General features: G+C 39.9%; 1 protein-coding gene across 5 annotated transcripts; it reads right to left on the reverse strand.

The window, feature by feature from the left end:
- Nucleotides 1–722: 722 nt before the first annotated feature.
- Nucleotides 723–22,226, reverse strand: LOC115575941 (choline transporter-like protein 2). 5 transcript variants are annotated; one of them, XR_003982753.1, is made up of 23 exons: nucleotides 15,480–15,869; nucleotides 13,791–13,839; nucleotides 13,638–13,711; nucleotides 13,448–13,532; nucleotides 12,084–12,168; nucleotides 11,515–11,628; nucleotides 11,330–11,390; nucleotides 11,083–11,206; nucleotides 10,858–10,941; nucleotides 10,616–10,728; nucleotides 9,218–9,349; nucleotides 9,020–9,119; nucleotides 8,678–8,770; nucleotides 7,619–7,703; nucleotides 7,049–7,311; nucleotides 6,798–6,892; nucleotides 6,451–6,554; nucleotides 6,269–6,342; nucleotides 6,074–6,144; nucleotides 5,635–5,723; nucleotides 5,456–5,540; nucleotides 4,075–4,901; nucleotides 1,843–3,866 (listed from the first exon to the last, which is right to left on the reverse strand). XR_003982753.1 is itself a non-coding variant. In XM_030408376.1 (22 exons), the coding sequence occupies exons 1-22, from the start codon at nucleotides 22,079–22,081 to the stop codon at nucleotides 1,450–1,452; spliced, it is 2,115 nt and encodes a 704-aa protein (XP_030264236.1). In that variant the 5' UTR covers nucleotides 22,082–22,225; the 3' UTR covers nucleotides 723–1,449. The 5 variants fall into 5 exon arrangements, 4 of the variants coding, with proteins under 4 accessions (XP_030264236.1, XP_030264235.1, XP_030264234.1 ...); XM_030408376.1 differs by lacking the exons at nucleotides 1,843–3,866; nucleotides 4,075–4,901; nucleotides 15,480–15,869 and adding exons at nucleotides 723–1,556; nucleotides 22,054–22,225; XM_030408375.1 differs by lacking the exons at nucleotides 1,843–3,866; nucleotides 4,075–4,901 and adding an exon at nucleotides 723–1,556 and having other exon boundaries at nucleotides 15,480–15,867.
- Between the last annotated feature and the right edge of the window lie 1,818 nt (nucleotides 22,227–24,044).

Raw genomic sequence — 24,044 nt, forward strand, 5'->3', positions numbered from 1 at the left:
GATTATAATCTAAGCAGGGTGAAACTTTCCTGATACGTCAGGTGACATTCACAGAAAGCCAGCATGGAGGCCACGGGGCAGATAAGGCACTCACAACAGACCGGGACAAACTGAACACACTGCACAGTTAACACACTCCATCTCATGGTCAACAACAGAACAGCAGGAAGAGTGACAGGGCTGTTAAGAGAGCTGTTGGTGAGTGTGTCATCATGCACAGGTGGATGAGTGACCTGTGTTTACCTGGGTGTGAAATGCAGTCTCTATATAATGTTGCTTTAAAAGCATAATCAGGGTCAAAACCATAAAATTGTATGATTATGGTGGTGACTTTTTGCTGTGCAATACATTCAAAGTTAATCTGTCATCCATTTTTGAAAAATTTAATGGATTAGTTGCTTGATGGCTGCAGCTCTTACCTTTAAAAACTACAGCGCTCAATTCTTGGTTAATGTCAGCAGAATAACACATAAATGTAAACAGTGCTTACTAGTTTTCTCTCCCAAGACGAGTTGGTATGTTCCTTACTACATATGACCATTTTAATAAACCAGAGATAAAATAGAGCTGATTGGATTATCGCCAACACCTGAAATATACTTGATCAGCAAAGATTATGGAGTAATATCCGGAGCAGGCGGGGAACAGCTCCTAGAGCAGTTGGAAGCATTTGGGATGCAAATGAATAAGTTGTAAAAAGAAGAGCCGGTCTAACACAATTATGTACAAAACTATGTTTTATTTCAAAAACATTTTCAATTCAGTTCCATAAAGATAAAATATGCATCAAAGCATAACCCTATACATCGTTCGTTCTCATTCATAATTTTCTCCATATGCCTGCTGATAAAAAGATGCACCACAGCATCCGACGCTAACGGTCTGATTGTAAGTGTAAATACACCTCCTCTATGCATGAGTGGCAGTTTAATGGCTTTGGTAACAATGAGATTAAATATGTATCCAAATATAAAATACGATTACACATTTAAAAAAGAAAAACAATAGGGGATAAAAGCACAAAGTAACAACTTTAATAGATTATATTTATGCTTACCTTCATGTAACACTTAAATATTAAAAATAAAACATGCGTAAATTTGGCTGCAACTTTGATAAAAAATTTACAACATATTAAAAATTGTGTTTGGGTATTAACCACATTGAGAATTTAAATGAATTATCCCCAAATGTATCAATCCGGAAAAAAACTCTAAATTAAATAACAACATGATGAACCACAGTGTCTGATTCATAAGACACGGAGATGTGTGGGCATGACACATTTGGCAGTAACAAAACACACTGGATGACACTACTATTCGTCACCTGTAGGCTTCTGGTGACTAACGGCATTAGGTTCTGTGTTTCCAAACTCAACAAAACCACAGTCAGTTTTTAGCCCACAGTCTCACCTCACCAGGGCTCGTACTGTTACAAGAAGGTGCTTTACTCAGCCGGCTGGGTCTTGTTCTTCTTATTCAGGACTTTGCGGAGGCTCTCAGGCATCAGGTACGGCCTCTCTGCACTGCCATCATTCCTCTCAAGATCCTCCACTGGAAAGAGATTCAATAAAATGGCATTAAACTGGGTTATCACCGCCACAGATGTTTAGCTTCTTGTACATTTTTGCAAGAGCAGAGACATTCTGCAGCCTGAACAGACAAGTACTTTTTGCAAGAGGAATTTTGAAGTTAAATTAGCTTTTCTGTCAGTTCCACAAAAATACAATTTAGTTTGTATTTAACAAATGTGTATAGCTTTAATCAACAGTTCAATCACCAAGAACATGCATCCATTTAAAGACCATACATTCCTTAATTTTATATAGTGGAGACTTTGTCAGCTCAAATATTGTTTATTTAACAAACTATACTGCCAAGCATACATTCCTTTGTAAAGAGAATGCAAAACTACAACTGCTTGCTTTACAGTAAAAACTTCCAACACAATAAAAAGCATCTGGCCTCAAGAAAATTGCCAGTATTCATTTATACAGATAAAAAACCTGCAATGGCTTAGTGTCAACAGAAATAAAAGTGCATTGATAGTGCAACATACTAAGTAGCACTGATGATTCTGATTGCATTAACTGTAAACAACGAGGTCAAAATTTTAGGTCAAAGGTGCAAACAGATTAACACTGTAAATGAGGCACATGAACGGCTTCAAGTTTCTACTGGCCAGTGGCAGTGGGAGGAAGTATTAAAAGGCTAAGACAGAGATTAGAAATGTCAGCTTTCCTCAGAAGAAGCCATTTATATAAATGAAACCAACTAGACATGTCAAGCACCATGATGTTAAAAGTGAGGAAAGAGCTGATGGTAACAACATAATTTTTTTTCAACTAACTGAAATGAATGAACCACTGAAAGGCCATCATTTCATCATCTAAATCAGGCAGCAAATTACCCATACAATACACATATTTCAATGCAGTTATCCTTCGAGACATTCTCAATGTTCAATTGAACATTTACTAACCTGCCTTGTTACTGTTGCTATGCCAATACAGTTCTTACACAGCACATTTGCAGTTGACACTGTTATGAGTTTGGGCTTCTGTGTAAACTTTCTGAAATCCCACAAAGAGCAGGATAGAGTCACTCAGTTAGCCTACACTCCGTTATAGGATACCAGCTTCCACATCATTGGGTAATACTACAGTGAATGAGCCAACATGCCCCTTTGCCTTACAACTTACTATGGGTTAGTACTATATGCCAGTTGTTTTTGACCAGCCCTACTCTGCTTCTGATTGGCTAGTGCTTGTTGTGCTTGTATGTTGGGTTGGTCAGGTTTAAGTATGATGAGTAATAATTGGTTAGTGTTGGGAGTAAAAACATTATGGCAGCCAATCAAAGCAGAGGTGGGCCGGTCAAGGTGAACATGCAACAAACAACAAACAGTTTAATTCATTCGATAAACAGTGGTTCTCACACTTTTAATTTCAGAAAGCTGAAACAGAGACACCGTCTTTCAGTCTCTTGAAGTCTCTTTCTAGAGCCACATGCACACCGCTTCTGCATGTCCAAAGCTGAAAGGCCTGCCATGCCTAACTATGGCTGCTAAGCTATGATTGAACAATTGCTGTTTTGTGAGGGGATTTGGCAAATGGTCAAATTAAAGGTGCAATATGTGTGATTTTTTGTTGAAAAGGTAAAAAAGTAAAAATGTAATTAAATTAACAACAAAATGTGAAAATCATGACCTCATGTAATGTTTAGGGTTGGGTACCGAACTCTGTAATTTTAAGGGTACTGACCAAATTATGTCAGTGCCACCATGTAGTGCTTCACATTAATTCAATCTGTGCCAAATTTCAATACCCGAGCGCGTATTTATTGAAAGAGAGACAGAGTGAGGCGTCTCCCCAAAGCTCACTGACTAAGTCTCAAATTAGCACGTTGTTTAGTTTACTAAAACAGTTTACTAATTTGTATATCTGTCATCTTACAGTATGCATTATTTGATTCTTGAGAGCCAATTAGCTCAATGCTAACACATAATGGGAATTCAAATTAACACTGATACCGGTGAAAGTATATGTACAAATGATGTACAAATATGTATAAATGATCCGTTTCAATTCAGATATTTAACATAAAACGTCATGTCTGCTCATATTTACAGGCATATACAGTATTTAATATGCTTTGGAAACTAAATAATAACTTCTGACTTCACATTATGAACCGAATCTGCTGCTCTAACACTGAGCCGCTACAACAAGCTCAAGGGGTCAAAACACAAACTAAAAAATTCCCAGTCATTTACAATACAGAAAACCACTGGTGGAGATGTCGTGTGCCAGGAGAGGGCTATTATATTTATTCTTATAGCATATCGTTGATGAGCAGGAATAGCTAAATGTAGCAGTTTACCTTAAATCGTACTCTATTTTACAGATTTATATGCAGTATATCAAGATGCCACTGAAATAAAACTTAGAACCACTGACAGACGTGGTCCATATTGTTACTGGAAATATGACTCGTGATATATTGTCACTAAAACTGGGTAGAACTGAAATTACTTTTATGGTCTTACAGAGAGATAAAGGAAAGAAAGTACCATTTCGGATTCCAGCTACCGCTATCAGAACCGGTATTGGTTCAAATATGAATGGTACCCAACCCTAACTGTGTTGTAGATATATCTACCAAAGCTAACAGTCACTGTGCCAGCAGTGTAAACACCAACACTCCCCCTGGTGCTCCTAGCTGTTCAGACTGGGAGCTACCAGTCTGAACAGCTAGGAGCAGCTAGTGTCAAAAACTAGTGTCAAAAACCAAGCTCACTAGCCAACAGCAGCTACAGTTAGCAGCATATCGCATGTCTGGTGATATGCTGCCCCCTTTTGTTTGGAATATGAATTAGACAGCCAGCCAAATCTTACACATTGCACCTTTAAGGAAACAAATTGATCATAATACTTCTCATGTCTTCTGTTGAAGGACCAAAAAGGTCAAAGGAAATATGCATCACTCGTCTGTGAATAAAGAAAACACTGAATCCCTGCTACTTTAAGGCCTGGTGTCCGGTAGCTGTCCTACAATCTGTCTTCGTGACATGAGTGGTTAAGTGAGAAGCAGAATTTCCTGGAGGGCAACAGAGAAGTACCAGCTCCTTACTACAGTCGTTAACATAGTCCTATACTTGAAAAGTTCAAAAACTAATGAAACTCGCAAACAGTGTCTTTGCCCACAAAACTCCTTTTCTTTAAGTTGCGTCCTCCTCCTCTGCTTGCTTTGGTTTCAACTGGATGTCTTCATCGTCCTGTTGCTGAGCAGAAGATGAAGGCAGATCCTCAGCCTTGTTCTTCCACAGAATCTCATGGAGCGTTGAGGACATGTAATAAGGCCTTGCTGCTGAACCGTCATTGCGCTCCAAGTCTTCACCTTATTGTGTGTGTGTGTGAGTGTATATTTATGTGTTAATAGGTGGAACAGAAAATAAATATTGAAATCGGGGTAAAATAACAAAAAAAAAAAAAAAAAAAAAAGGTGTTATAGGGCCAGTAGGAAGGGGAAAGGGAGGTTTGTGAATTGTGGGAAGTGAGAAAAAAAGAAGGGAGAGACAAAAAGAGAAAGAAAGTCAAACAGCAAGCAAGCAAAAGCACCCACAGGCATTACAGATTTTGAAAGGTAACAGGTCAACACCAAGCGGCAGCAGCAATTTCCAGATTGACACCATAAGCAACAGACTGTTAATTTCAAATAGAGTTTAAATGTCCATGTGTAGCAGACCACTTTCATGCAATTTAGAATTAGTGACAGCCCGACACCAAAAGCAACGTGAGACTTAAAGAAGTGAGGAAGGTTTTGCATTTTACATCGAGCCCTGTCTTCATTGCAACATATCAGCAATGCTTGTATGTAGAGTCAATCCGACACTTGTTTGAACAAAAGAGAATTTATACATGGAGGTTAAGAATGACTGAGGTGTTACTTACAGAAACAGAGGAAAAGAGTGTCCACACACATGGCGTACACACTGAAGAATCCATGGGCAATGAGGTAGGACCCAATCACCACCGTCTGGTGAGGACGACAAGAACGAGACGCTCACATTTCATTCATAACATGCGCATAGCAACATCTTCAGTCGGAACTTGAGGACCATCAGACTCACCAGGATAGGCACCCAGTAGTAGTGGAGATGAGGAGCTGTATTCTCAAAGGCCTTCACTCTCCCAGAGAAGAAAAAGAAAGCAAAGATCCCTGTGGAGCAAAGACCAATGAAAGCTCACACTTTAATACCTAAAATCCTGTACTTTATGAACTACAATAGATATCCACAGCATCTACAGTTCCAGCCAGTGACGACAATACAAACACCATTGATATTTTGAAACGTTTAGTACTGCTGACCTTCAGTACTACAGCTATAAGGTCATTAAGCATATATGTTGTATTTTGCTTTTTTTTTTATTAGCGCAGCACCTGTATACAGAACAGCCTCTCGGGTAACTTGCATATAATCGCACACTTTTTCTTTAGGGAATGCTTCTCCAGTCTAGAATACTGTGTATGGTCAATACAAAAATTCAAGCATGAAAAACAAGACTCACCCACGAGTCCGACGATGAGCAGTTTGCCCAAAAACAAGAGGAAATCTGTCACTTTGTCCAAGACAGCCACCCTAAAGGATTAAAAAGAATAATTTATTCTTTAAAAAAAAAAAGAGGAACTGACAAACGAATAACAGGGAAAAAAAAGAAAAGAAATTTGAAATTACACGTGTGCAAAATACCACATAGACTCACCTGATCATGTTCCTCATGAGGAGGAAGAAGGCATCTCTGGCAGAGGTGCAAAAGTTTTTGCCATAAATTGCCACCTAGAGGCCAAACACATCATTCAAATCAAATGATTCAACATTACAAATTCACAGTTTGTATTTTGATTATGTGCTGAGGGCAGTGAAAGAACCAAATACACCACATACCATAATGTAGGCATTTCTGTTTAGGAACTTGACGAATTTCTCAAGACACCAGAAGCAGCACTTCAGACAGCACAGCAGGAATTTGGTACACTTATTTTGGGCTCCTGTGAATAATGATTGACAGGTGAATGAAGATTCAACCTACATTGGAGACATGTCTTCTACATTACCCCAAAGAAGCACTAGAAGTTACTTAAAAGACCATTTCTGAGCAACAAACTAACATCACTGACGTTTTTGATGCCACCATTTGCGTTGCCCCAAGAGTGAGAGAGCTTCATTTTCTTGATGCAATTTGATATGCTATCAAACTATAGATTATATAATAATCACAATTAGTACCAGACCTTTCAGTTTGTGGTCCAGATACTCCAGCAAAACCCTGATGATCTGAATGATTGAGAGGATAAGGGAGCCAAAGGCCAGAGTTCCTGTATGATACCTAAAACAAGATTCAAGTGGCACTCAAGTAAAGTACGAAAACATGTCAGCTGAAAGAAGAACTACTGTCAAACCAGTTTTTAAAAGAAAAAAAGTTACAAAACAGATGAGAGAAGCCAACACACAAGGCGAAAAAATATATATATACACTTCACACCTGAGAGATCTCCCGAGGGCAGAAAACACTGGGAAGGCAGGCATGTCATCTGGCTTGACAAAGGCCCAGTAGTACGAGGCGAAGGCCCCGGCCAGGGTCATCTGTCCCAGAGCCGTGACAAAGTTGGCACACCAGAAGAAGAGGAAGACGTTGTAGAACTGCAGGCCGATCAGGTATTTGTGGTAAACGGTCTCTCCACCGTAGAAGGCAAAAAGGCACTCAGAGTCAGGGCACTCCTTTTTCATGGAACTGGTCGTGTAGTTCTGAAGAACAGGTACAGGTTATTTAGACACCTTATATACACAGACACACAACATTGAACTGAAAAGCCAGAAGACTTTTATTTAATTCGATGGAAGAACCATAATTATTCACTCCAAATAAGAAGGGCTGGATCAAGCAGTCTGTTAAGACCCAAAAAAACTCATTCACAAGTGATAATGTAAGAGATTCCCAGGGTCAATAAAGATTATAAATGAACAATGATGTTTTCTAAAAACTGCAGTAAGATAGAAAATATGATGACTGGAGGTTCCAACATAAATTGATAAATAAAATTAGAAAACTCACAGCTGGGTCACAAGTTTGTCTTGAGTGGTCGCATGCTGTCTCGTTGAAGACTTTGTAGATGGGTTCATTTGAGGTAGACAAGAAGCTGATCAGAGCTGTCAAGGCCAAACTACTAATGTGACATCACTTTATATTTATTCTGGTAAATGTTTGTCCAAAGTAACTTACATGTGTTTTGTTCAAAACGTCAGAAAACTCATGTTAATGGCTGTCGTGCTCTACCATCCGAGCTTTATTATTCATCCGCACCTGCAGATGTGCAAACATAACAGCTGCATTCCTCAGAAGTGGCTACGCCTGTCCAAATTCTAAATTCATCAAGTCCCAAGGTGCCTTAAGTGGACTTTCTGCAGACTACCAGAGATTTCCCTTAGGTCTCAGACTTGACTCGAAAACAATGTTTTCAGGGACGTCAGCATTTTTTATTTTTGGAAGTTTAAGTGTATTGATGTAGTTATGATATTCCAAAGGCAGAACATAGCACTGGCCCTTTTTATCAGCTACACATAGCAGCAAACAAAATGTCCAATGTTTGTCATGTATCATTAGAAGCCATTTGAAGAAACACTTTGCTTTGCAGACATGGTCAGAACTTGTAATTGGAATCCATGTAAACTATTGAAGTTTACATGGAAACTACTGAAGTTCAAAAATAGTAAAGATTAAAGAATTCCATCCATATTGCTGGACATGTGGCTGTTTGATCTTACGAGGCACTATGTCGCCCTCTGCTGCCTGACGTGACCTTCCTAATAAACTGAATGGTTACTTTGTAGATTTTAACAATTAGTCAGAGAGGAGAGGCCAATTACTTCAAATACCACACCTATGCTGCTGTAAGGATGATTCATGTTTGTAATTGCTGATGTGTCACAATATATGTTTTTCTTTGAAAACACTCTGCGTCCACTTTAAGAACTGGTTAAGTGCCTGGCTCATGGCCAGTTCTACATGTGCTGCTGAGTGTTAATTATCTCTACCTATTGCTCCCATGTTGTGGCTACAGTCAGCCCTAAATAATGACACACTGACATGCAGTAAGTTAATGTAAAAGGATACACAGCAGTTACTGCCCAGTAGGCGATAACCATGGCCAGGAGAAGGAACGTGAACAGTGGGTAGAAAAGAGAAGACATCACATGTCCGATGGCTCTGTAAACACAAAAAGCATCACAACCAAGTCAAGAAAAAAAGAAAAAATAGAAAAAAACAACAACACATCCATCATTTCCCCAAGTTACATTTCAATGGCTTCTTCTGTGCCATTAGCCTGACACTTTTATCCATCACCAGAAATCACAGTAGGTCCGAACAATTTAACATCGTAACTGTCATTGATCTGTTTTTCATTTCATCCCATCTTCTTCTAAAAATGCCTAAAGCTTTAATGGGAAATCTGACCTGCTGGCTTCTTTAATGAGAGCAACGGCAATGAGGATCCTCTTCCTGAGAAAGATGAGCAGTAGGATGATGATGAGCTCCACAATGGCCAGGATAATCACTGAGGGAGAAGGGTGACAGGGGGAGAGGTGACATGGGTGACCCAACTTTACAGCGACATGTCAGAATGTAGAAATGTATAGATTGCTGTGTACTGACTGAAGGCGAGCCAAGTCTGTCTGATCTGCAGATACACCGTGAAGTCTGTCTGGAAGCCCAGATCTTGTAGAGTCACATCAGAACCTGGTTCTCCTTTCAGTGCAGCATACTCCATGTAGCAGTGGAAGATACCTAAACAGTGGCAAATTATATTTTAACTAAGCAAATAGAAGCCGTGTGCAGCAGACCCCAAACAACAAATGTGATACAAAAATCATCTTATGTGTATTCATGAGAAAAAAACAGCACTTTTAAAAAATGTAAATAGGGCAGCACACATCAGTCAGGTCGCTTCTGGGAAAGAACACAGGGGACTTTTCCAGAAAGCAGGTTCAGAGAAAACTTAATTTGTTAACCATGAGTTTAGGGAAACTTGTCAATATTTTCCAATCTTTTTCCCAGTATGGTTAAATCAGGACACAGAGGAAAATGATCATTCATTGTCTCCTGTAAAGCACCAACAATTTCAGTGCAGAATGCATATATCATGAACCATGCAAGAACGACAGAGCAGGGAGCAAAGAGAGAGCAGCTGGGAGTTAAACAAGTTATGATAAGGAGCAGAAAGATCATTCTCTCACAGGTTGGAGCACTGATGGATGCAAACTTTACAATCTGTTAAAAGAAATCTGGTAAATGATAAATGAGTGGATTCTGCTGAATAAAATGTACGTGTCAATGTACAGACTCTCTCCCCCAATTCAACTGCTTGTTGCTGATTTTGATGATGAAGAAACATAACCTGCAGCGCGCACATGAACATCTGTAGCTCCACTGGAATAAAATAGAGGCTGTTCTAAATTTACTCATTGACATGGTGACACTTGTCATCAGACTTCCATTGATGATGACGTTCTTTCATTCAACACACGCGCTTAACTCAAGATATATCCCAATATCCCACAAGATACTTATTCAAAAGAAGATTGATTTTGTAGTGCATTCACACAGGTAGTGTGACAAAATTAAGCATGCTTGAAACGGTCAGTATGGATACCAAAAAACCCAGACACTAGAGTCTGCTGCTGTTGAACACAATTCACCCACAATGCAATGCACTGCTCACAGCTAGTAAAAATAAAAAATAAAATCTCCAGGTAACAAAAATCTTATTTTTATGATACGTTATTATTTTTGTTTGTTTAAAGTCTGACAGCACAAGTACTGTATTTTCTTTTTGTATAGCATAGTTAAATATGCACATTTTTATACTGCCAGCCAAAGCGGAATACTATATGGAGTATGGGACTGGGAGTTCCAGAACTCTGGTCACCTGTTGTGGAGCACACATTACATTCAGAGTTTGTCAAACCTGCTTGCTGAAAGAGGCCCCCAGAGTGCTGACCTACTTTTGAGGCGAGTATGAAAATGCAAAGCATTGTGTGTTATGGCCCTTACCGTATCCTATGACCAGGATCACCAGGACAATCATAACCCAGACCATGATCCCCGCTAAGAAGCGCAGGAGGACGATGAAGAGCAGGCTGGTGAGCATAGCAATAACCAATCCGCTGGAGAGAGTTGATGATGAGAGGAGGGAAGGTAAGGACAGTCAGCGAGTGAGAAGTGAGTCCAGCTCATGTTTCATCGCTAGAAAACTTGATTCAAGTGACAAAAGACACTGCAGGAAAGAGACTTACAGGAGGATCCAGTACCAGGACTGTGTGTAATCCTCAAAGATTTTCATGACAACCTGACGAGCTTCTATAACCACAGTGGCATTCCTGTGGAGAGAATCCTGTGTGTTTATCCATTTAAGCGGTACGGGACTCCACGTCAGGTACGGTTAATAAAATCTATATGTGGCAGGTCCCCGGTTATTTACAAGTAATGACAGAAGGGTATTTACTCTGATATATACTCACTTGACTCCATCCATAAGATCTTTGGCATCTCTCATTTTTCCACTGCCATCATCAAAGTGGGAGTTATTTCCCACTGTTATCACCCCTCCTTTCTGGCCCAAAGCTGGGAAACACCTACGAGTGACTGATAGAAAGTAGAAAAAACAGCCAAAATTATAAAGGAGGCTGGTCAATTTGAATCTGTGACATCATCATATGCCGCAACTTTGCAGATCAATATAGATAAATAGACTGAGATCCAACTCACAAGGTTTGCTCGGGGTCAGCATGGCAGGACACAGACCATATTTGAGGATATCTGGTACACCCTGAAACAAAGTAGATGCAAAAATAGCTGAGCAATAGTGTGGAAACATTTCAATAATCACAATAACAAAGACAGAAAAGAAAAAGAGATGCATCCATGAGTTTTAATTCAGACTTTAAACTCACCATTGTATTAGTCACACCATCCTTGCAGAATTTCTTGTAGTAGTCGAAGTCATTTTTGTTGCTGTAGGCTTTGATTAACGTCATGAACTTTTCAGGGCACTTCTCCACACACATCTAAGGGACAAACAGCATTTGCAGCAGGACACAGTTACATTGAGTGCAGGGGAAGTATTCACTGGATATGATTTTGAGTACAAAATGAGGCCCAGCTGGGAGATTGATTGCCAAGATAAACTATTTCTAAAACCCGGGTGATAGAGAGGAGTACACACAAGCAATAGTTAAGTCCAAAACCAACAATACATACCAATTCTGAGCATATCTTGTATTTATAGTGCATTCAAACTGGGAAAAGTCTCAAAACAAAGTACACTCAAAGAAGTCAGAATTGAGTCATAAGCATCGCTTTTTGAGTGTGCTATCGATGGATATTTTTCTCCCACAGCGCTATGTAAACAGGAAGTGGCTGAGCTGCTCGCAGCTGGGAAACATTTAAACTGGCTGAAAACAAAAAAGGAAACTAATAAATTGCTGGAGAAGACTACATGAAAAAAAGAGTGAGGTCACACCTGTGTGGTCGGACACTGAAACTCCAGCAGCACCATGGGGCTGGCACACTTCATGATGTTGAAGTAGAACAACAGTGGCTTCTTCCTGTTACAACATACAGTTCATACAAAATGGTCAAAGGAAGAACGCTTACAGAAGAAGTGCATGTCAAGAGTGCTTTCATGAAACACAAAGGCCATCTTTCAACATGCGAGTATGGAAAAGGGCATGTAGACATCAGGAGATTTATTTGCAGCACATTTGATGGAACTGTATCATCCAGTCTCCTCCCCTAAATATGCTGGATTGAGATGGTGAGTTTGTCAAAGAGAGCTGGAGACTTGGATTTAGAGATTCCAAGATTCCACCTGATATGTTGTTCCATCCATCACATGACTTCATACCCCACTAGGAGCATTTCAAACACAGGAGCGTTTTGCTTGCCCCATTTAGTTTACTTGGTCATTGTTCCTTGATTTTTGGTCTTCTACCATCAGAAGACTGCACAGGGTGTTGCTCTATGCCGATCCTGTTCCTTTGAATTCTAGGCTGAATTTGCTCCTTAGATGCAGCTTCCATCAAAAATAGACATATTCTAAGCGAAGCAGAGCGGGGAGCCGCTTCTGAAACACACTGTGGTGGAATCGCATGTATTGTCTCGAGTGGCAGTGATCAGCTTCAGTTGGCACACCGCAGTCAGAACAAGACACAGCCGTGCCCTTTGGAATCAAGCATTCTGGATTTCTAGACTTAAAGGCAGTGTTAGAGGCTTCTCCATTATATCATATGTTCTTTAAAAAAAGCAATTATTTTAAGAACAATTGGACATTTAGGCAATAGATGAATGTATTAAGACAATTCCAGATTGACTTTATGTAATTGTAAGCATTATCCATACATTGTGCGTACTGTGTTTTTTAAATTAATTTTGAAGGGATGCAAGAGTAAATCATCTGTTGCCTTGCATTGACAAACAGAGATTCAATCTACACTGATGGGTGAATAAATAAGATTATAACTGCGAGAGAATATTTTGAAAAGATGATTTGTAAAAAGGACCTGTTTGGCACTATCTAAATGGCGGTATCAACTTGATGAGCTTGTCGTTTTGAATACTTGGTATCCATGGCGACTTATCAATGGACTATGGAGAAGGAAACGAGCCTTAGCGCTACCCTGATGAGGGCAACATGGCACAAAAACATTTGTTGAATAAAGCATGGTGTTCTTGTGTGACATGTTTTAATGTTGATGGACATCTAATGCATTGAAGATTACACTGGTCTGCACAGCGCTATGTGTGTGTGTCTGTGTGTGTGTGTTCTCAAGTCCAGCAGAGAAACAAGAACTTATAATCATGATCTAAATTTGGAAGGCAACTCACTCGAGTGGGGTGCCAGCCTGCCCACAGAACTGCCCTCTGCTGTCCGTGGGATAGATCACCTTCCTGGGGTCGCCCTGGGACCAGGCTGGAAACACAAACATAGAAGTTCAAAGGTTACAAAGGGGTTTTCTGTATTTTCATGGTTGGGTATTTTTTATATGTAGACCAGACTGCAGTGCCGTTTCCTTACCCAGTATTCCCACTGCAAAATAACCCAGTATGGCAATAATGAAGAGAATGCAGCACACAATGTCTGTGCAGCCCCTAAAATAGAGAGGGTATAGTTTGAGGCATTGAAACAAACTTAGACACAGTAAGTTCCAGAAATAACATCAGGTCTCACCTGTTCTGGATTGGACCCTTGAAGGTTGGGTCATACTTCCTTGGCTCGCCTACAGAAAAAAAAAGAAGAAAAAAAAAAGTGCTTTGTGAACACTAAACCCATTACTGTGATGAGTTTTACAGCTGTGCAAGAAGCATAAAAAGTCAAAAACAGAGGTGCACCTTACACCCAGTTTTTAAAGGATAGCTTATTTAAGGTCAAGCAATAGTACGCCCCTTCCTCCCATTCTTCTGTCAGATGACTTTTCCCTCGAGGCAGACACGCCCGGCAACCCAACAAATTCCTCCCTGGTGACTAAGCTGAAGCAAACTCATGTCAAAAACCAAGCCAACGTAACTGGCACAGCCACAAGAGGGGGCCTACATCATATCATAGCAGAGCATCTAGTTTTACAAGGCACTCATGTCATGTCAATACAGGATTTATGTCAGAGATAGTGTCACTTTTGTTTTTCTGGAGAGAATTGAGTCATGTTGACTCTAAAGATAACCAGACTTCCTCCAATTAATGGACTTGCGAAAAGCCTCCCATCTGAACACATTTATTGTATCATCTGATGCATACATGTATTGCAATCCGTGAAGTAGAAACACTTCTACAGGGTTTCACTGTCAGCAGTGCCATGCTTTCAAGGCATTGAGATTTTGAGTGATCGGCTGATGTTCTGTGGGTAATTACTGCAGACTCAGGCGTATAGTTAAGTTTGGCCCTTATCTGAGGTCAGCATGTCAGATGCGGGAGGCAGCGTGTCTATTACCTAAGCAAATTAACCAGAGAATGTTAGTTTCACTTAGTGGTTCAGTGCTCTTCAGAACAGAAATTAGAAAGCATTAAAGTGTGGCTCAGGGTCAGTGATTATCAGGCTGCACACTCACAAACGCAAAAAAAAAATGCTTTTATATACTGAATCGACAATATTTTGACATCATGGCTGCCTTGCTAAGGCTTCAAATCTCTCAGTGCACTAACCACAGCATGTGTACATATGTAGCACTGGAAACCCTTAGAGTCTAGACAGTGGAGTATGATATTCTCTGTGGCGTCTTTGCATATTAATAATGTATGCGGGACAGAGGATAATGCTGCAGGAAGCATTTACCAGATGAGCTTTTGGAGAAGGTTCCTGTTAGATAAACCACGGGTGTTGCGTTTCATATGCACAGTCTTATATCAGTAACGTCAATCTGAGGTTGCATTTTTTTCAATGTTTCAATTCTTTGATGTTTGCCATTTTCCACTGATGAGTATAAACAAGTGAGGGAATCTTTCAGACACATGCAGTGCCGTGAACCAGTGACGGGCTACAAGAACCATTGATTCAGTTTCACGTGAAAATCCTGCTCTCCCAATGACTGTCTGCAAACACATTAGTGTTTGCACTAAGAGAAAGGCACTGATAAAAGAGCTCCCAGCTCTCACGCACCTGCATAATCAGCAAACTGCCAGCAGTAGCAGGTTCCACACAAACACACCCAGCCTTCCCCAACCATGTTGACAAGCTGATACTGCTGCTCGAGTTTAACTCAAAACTATTTCCAATTTCCACCTCATGAGACAGATTCACTTTTAAAGCAGTAAGAGAAGCAAAGCCTAAAGTCAGAACAATAATCCTCGGCTCACCTCAGAAATTGGTACAGACAGAAAAGAGCTGTGAATCAATAAAGAAAACTCAAGCAAAAAGAGCATTACCATTCTTTCCAAAATATTCTTCATCCCCCTCAGGCATGTTGAATTTCCTCTCAAGGACAAATGTTGAAATGTTTCAGAGAACTCTTCTACTCTGGCTGCCTTCTTCCTCCCTCTCTGCTGGTTTCAATGAGTGAGAGCGGGGGAATCAGGTATGGGAAGAAACCAGTCCAACCTGTCCTTGAAATAGCTGTGAGCCTGGACAGCCAGCAACGCTCCACCTCACTTCCCTTCTGTGTTTATCCCGAAACAACTGCTTCTTTCCAATCTGTCCCCCACCTGTGCATCTACTGCTGTCTCCTCCCACTTCCAAAAGACCTCTTTTTGTCTGTTTTTCCACTTTGTTTCAGCCCTCAAATAAGCCATTCACATAGGCAAATGAACTATCTACAGGAAGGCTGCAAGTGAAAGAGAAGAGGCGTGGACTTGTGAAATTCAGGGTGGGGACTGCTGATGTGTGCGGGAAGCAAAGCCGAGTTGCTTATGTTATGAAAAACATGTGTTTAGAGTAAACAAGGAAGAATTCCTCGGGTGGTGGTGGTGTGTAGCTGCAGTGGAGGAGGAGTGATTAGATTCAGGTGTGCAGCACATGTTTTGCTACAAATCCCATCACCTGCAGAGAGCCGGATCATGCAATGTTCAGCAACAAAATATCAATTATTCTGTGATGTTGAATGATTACCTTTAATCTGCCTTGTGAAGAAAATAATATCCCCTCAATAGTCATCCCCTCAGAGTGATTGCTCCCATCTTGTGGGAGCATGGCAGTATTACACTGGGACGCATTGAGACAGACCAAAACTCTTTCATGAACTCAAATTTGGGTCACTCTCTGTTCTGCATCAAACAGCCAAAGGCAATCTGACTATGCTACGTGCATTTGAAAGTGTAACAAAGATTCCACAGACGGACTGAAACATTTTTTTTTTTAACAAATGCTGACAGAAACAGAAAGCTCAGCTGAATGACTGAAAGTTTCCATTCTGTCCTTGTTTTATGGCCAATGTTACTTTGCATGGGAAATTACCATCGGGAGCCTCGGCTGTGCTGTAGTTTCTCTAACAAAAAAACGTTTTCATCAAGTCACTCTGAAACAGAGACTGTTTCTGTGGAATTCGATTTATTGGATAACAATACAAGACATGACACACAGTAGACAACACATCACAGCAACAGTTCGTACTTCCTATTATTACCCCTTAACTGAGGTGACTGATGGTACAGGGTTAACAGTCGTATCTGATTATTTCTGAACCTTTTGTTTGGATTGTCAGACATCTAGTTTGACATTAAGAGAGTGCAGTGAATGAACGCACTGATTAACCGTGTTGACTGTTATCGACGAGCCAAAGCATCAAGCACTCACTTGCTATATCACTTTTTTGTGATGCAGGGTCAATTACCCAAAAAATCCAGTTCCAGTTAAAAAGAGTAACTCCCCCTACACACATTTCAAGTTATTTATTAAAACAGGTTTGGTCACAAAGTATTCTCAAGATATGGCACTTGAATACAACCCACAAAGGGTCTTTTGTTCCTAAAACATAAACATTTTTAAATGAATTAATGCTGAGGTAAGAACTGAATTTGGGCATGACTCTTTAAACATATAAGATAACAATCATCGATACAGTGGCTGATGTCATTGGTGACGCCCTGCCGTCACTTTGTGAGGCTGTGTAAGTACTGAAACATTCCTCCTATTGAGTAGGAAGTTGTACAGCAGACTATGAAGACTTCTGCGCTTTCCAAATTAAGAATATTTGTGAAAGGAGATTATATTAAAGGTTGTTTCATAAATCTGTATGAACAAATCTGTGCTTTTTAAGCGGCTGAATTACTTTTAAACTGAAGATGTATTTCTTTCCCTGGCAATACAGAGGAAATAAATACTATAACAGCAAAAAAAAATAAACTACTCCAAAAAAAAAAAAAAACCCATCTGTATCAGCCAAATTCTTCATCCAAGCTTCTGTGTCCTTATCAATCCAGAATTTCACAGCGTATACCTAAAAGTCTTTCCTTGTTGGCAGAAAGCAATAGTTTGAATCTATTAAAAGCTCTCCCGTATATCTAATCCAATTTCCAAAGCACCACAAAAAAATGCAATATCACATGTGTAAGCGCTTTGATTTAATTACAAAAAATACCACACTATTATCCATACCCATTTCCAGAGAGACAATCTGTATTAGGATTGTGCTTTGGTGTGTTTTGATTGTAAATGCAGTATTACTGTGTCTATTTATTTTAATTTATTATCTAACAATTAATTACTGTTAGGAAAAAAAAGATACCATCATGTCATCATAGTCTGTGTTTAGTTCATGTTTTGTTTTCAAGGGAATTTGATCAGAAGTGAAACTGAAGCCAAACTTGATGTCTTGCATTGTTTCTCCTCATGTTTCTTCCTCAATACATTGTTTACTTTGGACATTGTCCCATGTTTCCTGACCCTGCTCAGTTTCCCTGCTATATTTTCTTGCCGCCTCCCTTCAGATCTTTAATATACAACAAAAATCGGGTACACCTTTGTCATGGATGACATCTCAGATTGAAACAAAGCACAGTAAGGATTGCTGATGTCAATGTAGCTGAACTGTTTCATGGTCCTAGTATTTTTCATGTTGGCTCACTGTCCCACTCTACCTTACTGAATACCGTCCAATAGAAGAGAGCCATCATTAAATCTATGAGTCACACATGTGCTTTACCTTCTATGACGGGGGTTTCCATTCTATTAGAAGGCTTACGAGCAGCACTCCAGCTGTTTTGTTCAACAACTGAGCAAAAGGAATGTAAAATCAATGCGGAGAGCATCAAAACAGCCAAAATTACTTTCCCTAGAATGAAATGGTTATAGTAAGTTCTCATTTTTTTTTTACATTTTTTTGTGTACAGACATTGTAGTGGTCAAAAATGACAGGAAACTGCAATATCTTTAAACGGATAAACATAAAATGTTCTTGTACTTTTGTATAGAGCTTTGTCAAACTTTTAATGATCAAACTTTATTTAAAATAAATTGTACTAATTATCTTTTGAACAACTGATGATGATACTTGGTATGCTCGAACAAAAGCAGCCATGTTGCATTTTATTTAATTAACATCAACAACACTTTTTTGCCAGTAGACACTTTGACATGTCAAAGCTGGAGAACCACTGGTGGAATTTATAACATAAAGATGACTCCCAGCAGCAATTAACGTTATTTGCCACAGCTGTGTTTGTGTGCTGTGAAAAAGGTCTATGCATGATCATATGGTTTTTTTTGCTTTTAGTTACAGAGAACTAAAACAAGATAAAGTCAAGGTCAGATACGTAGCTTTTGGGGAAGTAAGTAGAAAAGCCAAACGTTCTAAAGGATACAACTTAAAAGTGCCTTAATGTCATAGCCAAAGAATACAGTAGGCAGACTTTAATAGAAACTAGATGTTAGAGCTGCTGCCCACCCTCTACATCTTCCACATGTCTTTCATTATGGAAAGAGGGTGTGGAGTGTTTAAGTCCAAGCTCAGATCTATTTTCAGTGTTAAAAAGGAAGCAACACCATAATCACACCATAAATCTACCGTATAGATAGTAAAATGTTGTATTCTTACACCAATATTTGGTACGTCTGTCTCATATTTGGGAGCCAACTAGTTTGGAAAAAAACACTGTTCTGTTGTGTGAAAATGTGGCTTGAGTAGATGGTAGCTTTTTTTATAAACTTGATCTTTGACCTCACAACAATGTCTTGATGAAGCTTTTGCTTCCGCCTCAGATGAACTCACAATCAAACCTTATCTCTGCTGTCACACCCAGTGCAGCTATTCATGTATGACATGACAGAAATTGAAACTAACACAAGTGACACAAGTGGAACTCAGGAAAGAAACACAAATACATTGTCTAGACTATAGGACCACAGTCCTACTGACTACAGTATAAGAGACATTTCAAGGAACATTTGAGTGAACTAACTAGAGCTGTTTAAGTGCCAAAAAGTGACATTCCTTAATAAGAAGGACGGTCAGCAAGGTCAGCCAAGAACAACAAATGCAGCTTCTGACTAGTAAAAGAAACTGACTAACACATCCGGTAAACAACTCACTGGTGGTGGTCCTGCTCCCACACCCAGTCTACTCTCCATCTGTATCTGTTCTTCTCCCCAAACTCGTTTTCCCTGACCTTAATAACCAATCAGTTTCACACTGCTCTGAACATGCCTTTGTATTGCAGACTGTGGCAAGCTGGCAGAACCACTAGACAGTAAGAAGAGTCACATGATCCGGTGTGGGTCGTTAGGGTATGATGAAGCACATTTAAGTGGAAAAAGGTGTAGTTCAGCTGTTTGTTAGTAGTATTGGGGAAAACCTTTAAAGTACAGGAACTGAACTGAAAACAAATGAAACAGGGGAAAAAGAAATCTGCAAACGCAGCTCAAAAAAAAAAAAAGGAACATGAAAGAGTGAAGCTCGGCATGGAGTTTCAGTGCTCGGCTCCTAAATATGGCTTATAATTACACCTAATCTGCACAGGGGCATGGCTGCCCGGCTGCTTCAAATCCTGTCATTGTGGTTTCTTGATATATCTTGGCCTGAAATTACTCCAACATGTAAACCTGTGGTGGATCATACTGTGTGTTCTGAATGAGTCCTCCTATGGTATGTTTAAGTTATAAAATGCGTTTCCTTTTTTTAAGCTAGAAATTGACTAAAGTTTCAAGATGCACTCAGAAATTTTAATGTGTGTTGAACTTAAAGGGACAGTTCACTCCAAAATCAAAACATCATAGTTTTCCTCTTAACTGTGGTGCTGTTTATCCATCTAGATTTTTTTGGTAGGATTTGCAGAGTTTTGTAGATATCAGCCGTAAACCTTTCTGTCTTCTCTTAATAAAAATGAACTAGATGGCCTCAGCTCGTGGGGCTCAAAGCTCAAAAAAAGCATCTGAAAACTAAACAGCAATGTCTCATTCGAAAAATCATGAGCCAGAAATTTAAAAATAATCTATGGACCTTGTTGTTGCTTGTTTTCGGTAGGAACTATATTCTTTCCATTGAACAACTGCCAACTGTATCGCTGCACAGAACTGCGAGAGGCTAGCTAAGGAAAGCTAGCCAACGATACAACTCAGCCAAGGTGGATGCCATTAAGTTAGCATCAGGCTGTCACAAGCCTCACCTCAACGTGCAGATACACACTTCCTTTAGTGCCGTGTTGCAATGGGCCGTGAAGTTTAGAAGAAAATTGCTGTTGAATTTTTCAAATGTATTTTTTTTGGCACTTTGAGCGTCACAAGGCGAGTGACAGAGAAGGCAGACATCTTAAAAACTCAGCAACTCACACAACGTCATTCCCCCCAAGTCACAACCATGTTCTCCTATGGGTCTAAGTACAATTATGTTCCTCCTCTATGTTTTTCACCATCTTGCTCTACGTACAACTGTCCACATCTTGGAAAACTGCACTTCTGAGTATTTTGGTTATTGGAAACAAACTCCTAGTGAGTATGGTTGTGCCTTCTGTCGAGGGCTGGGAATGCAAGTCAATTAGCCATCATGTGGCAGGCAGAATGGAAAAGGGTGTATGCAGAGTGGAGGAAGACGACATTACGTGAAAGCCACATCATGAAAGCCAGCGGGCAGAAGACGTGCCTGGTGTTGTTACTCAGGGCTAATTGTCAACATCCTGCTAAAGGTAAACATGCAGAACAATTTTAAGTGCTTTTAAAAACCAAAGAGCCCATTTACTTGAGTACACTGCACGAAGGATTAGGTTATAAAGCCATGCCCATGCTCCCCAAACGGGCCTTTTCTTTTTTTGGTGATTTGTTTTCTCTGCCCATGAAAGAATAACAGAATCCAACACACAACAGGGTGTGTCACCGTGTTATTTATAAGGGATATTTGGGATAAGGAGGGGGTAATTACAACCACACGGTGGCAATGCAAGCAAATAAAGAGATACTGTTTTGAACAATTGAACTGAGCATAGTATCCCTTACATGACACTGCCTATACAGACTGAAAGCACGTATCTGACGGACGGACACCCACACATGTGAGAGGTATTTTCTAATAAGCTCTATACATAGCTCCTGCTGCCTGCCATACCAGACTGAGGAATGTGGCAGCAACTGGACAAGCACTAGACAATTTGGGACATTGTACACAGTGACAATATACGAGGCAGCCTGTGCTGTGCCACCACCTGTCTCACACAAAACCTGAATTCTGAAAACGTGACAGACGAAAAAAAACAACAACTTTGCATTCACGCCATGTGCCCGCGGGTCCAAAGTGTATAAGGTTGGCATATGCGTGAGTTCCCTAAGGCACGAGAGAGAGAGAGAGTGGTCCACTAGTACCAGCCAGCGTTAACTTGCCACACAGAAAACAGCAGAAAACAACAAAGCGCATTGCTGTTAATGCGAAAACAATTTGAGCTACAGCAGAGGTTTTCACGCCAGCGTCCCTGCGCCAAAACAAAACTAGCTAACCCCGCGTTTGTAAATGTGACGTTAAACAGGAGCTATCCCGGGACAGACTCAAGTGAAGCGTGCCCGTGTTGGACTTGAATTAATTACCATATTTCGGCTTCTCCTCCAGTTCCATGTTTACAGAGTGTTTCTTCTGGGCTAAAGGCGACCACTACTGCATATTCCCAGCCTTGACGGGAGGTTTTCGTGTGGCGCTTCTGTCAACTCCAACACTTGGAAGAAATCCGCTCCAAAATCTTGTCTGCCCTGCTAACATTTAAAGGGAGATTCCTTAAAGGAGAGTGCTGGCCAATGAAAAGGCAGGATACCGTGATTGACAAGGTCCTACACCATTCACTGAGCGAAGGCGGGAGCTTGGAGTCCTGGAGACTGGGTTCACTCCAGCACCGTTAAATCTGATCGAGGCGCAACTGTCCAATGAGCTGCTATAACTTGACTGATATGAAATAGCAGATGGAAGTTCGTCTTAATATCTAACACAACACAACAAGGTCTAGACCACGTTTGTTTGTGTATTCATTAGTCATTCACAGTGATGATGTGTCTTCGTCAGCCAAAGGCGCAGCGAATCAGTGACACAGCACAACTTTTGTTTGGTCTGATGAAACTCAAGACAACATTAATTATAAAAGCAATCTATTCATTCATAATTCAGCTTACAGGCCCAACATTGCCTGATCTGACTCTGCACTCTGTGAGTCACGACAGCTGCTGGTGGGCTGCAGAGTTGGAAGACGTAAGATCCAAAATTACTCCAGTCAAATAAGAAACAGCACAGTGTCAAAGTACTCAATTACTGGGGAAACCCTGTGTTCAACAATGTGTATCAGTGCTTCCCACAGTCTAAAAACAATAACCCTGATGATGTCATCATGGTTATTTTGGCATAGGCTTGGAAGCCTGTCTCACACACAGGGGTTGTGGAGTTTATAAAGACATGGGCATTCACCAGGCAGTGAGTCGGAACAAAAAACTCTATCGTATTGCATTATTTATAAAAGTCAGGATATATCAGGCTCTGCTGCTTTGATTTTGACCAGTCTTTGTAAAAAATCTATTTCTTGTCAGTCTGGCAAGTCAACTTTATGAAAGTGAAATAGCATAATGTCTCTTTAACATGCAGCCTACATATTGTAGCCAGTTGGGATGGATCTAATTTTAGCTTCTTAATGGTTGCGTAGTGCAGTATATCTGGTTGAATGAGCTGGCCCTATGTTAAATGGTATCTGCAAAGTAACTACCACTGTCAAATAAATACAGTTGCGTAAAATATATGTTATCAATTCTCACAGAGACAATGACTCTGACGTGTGGAATATGAAATGCATCTGCAATTGAATTCGTCAAAATACCCAACTCTTTAAATGAACTATTAATATACTCTCAATTTCTTACTTTCTTACTCTTGCTTTATTAAAAGTCCAAACGTTATCAAAATGCAGTTTCACATTAGTTGTGAGTGGTCAGACAAGAAAAGTACATAATACATGCCAGCGGTCAAAAAGGTTTTGCAGATCAATGAAAGTATCAAAATCACTCTTAAAATAATCAATTAGAAACAAAAGTCTTGAATTAAAAGTTATATTTAATCAAAAGTATGTAAAAATTACTTGGAAAATACTACGCAGGGAAAAATAACTTGGTCAGAGTTGTTATTACACATTCTAGTGTGTAGAATTGTTATTACTAGGAATTATTATATCATGTAGCATCGTTATGTGTGTTGTAGCCGGCTTTGGACCAAATTGTAGCTAGGGTTGTTTAATTCACAGTCTCAGAGCTTATCCTATTTTGTTTTTAAAATCTTAATCAGCCAAGTTATTACTAACTGAGCTGCCAGATGAACATATATAAAGTAGTTTCAGAGTGAACGCAATGTTTCACTCTGAAATTAAGTGGCATAATATTAAAATACTCAAGTGAAATACAAGTTCCTCAGAATACTATAGTACAGTAAATGTTTGGGTACTTTCCACCACTGTTATAAAGACTCATTTCTCGTCATGTTCTTCTTTCTGACCTTTCATTACATTTTTCTAATGTAACTTTTGATTTGAAAACCGTTAACAAAGGGTTTT

This window comes from Sparus aurata, chromosome 23 (genome assembly GCF_900880675.1).
Source record: "Sparus aurata chromosome 23, fSpaAur1.1, whole genome shotgun sequence".
Classification (NCBI taxonomy): domain Eukaryota; kingdom Metazoa; phylum Chordata; class Actinopteri; order Spariformes; family Sparidae; genus Sparus; species Sparus aurata.

Coding starts and splice junctions, on each gene's coding strand:
- LOC115575941 (XM_030408373.1), bottom strand. CDS start 15,516: ATGCCTGAGGGGGATGAAGAATATTTTGGAAAGAATG. Junction 8,771..9,019: donor CTCATTAAAGAAGCCAGCAG/GTCAGATTTCCC, acceptor TTGTGTTTACAG/AGCCATCGGACATGTGATGT. Junction 6,893..7,048: donor GCCCTCGGGAGATCTCTCAG/GTGTGAAGTGTA, acceptor ATCTTGTTTTAG/GTATCATACAGGAACTCTGG.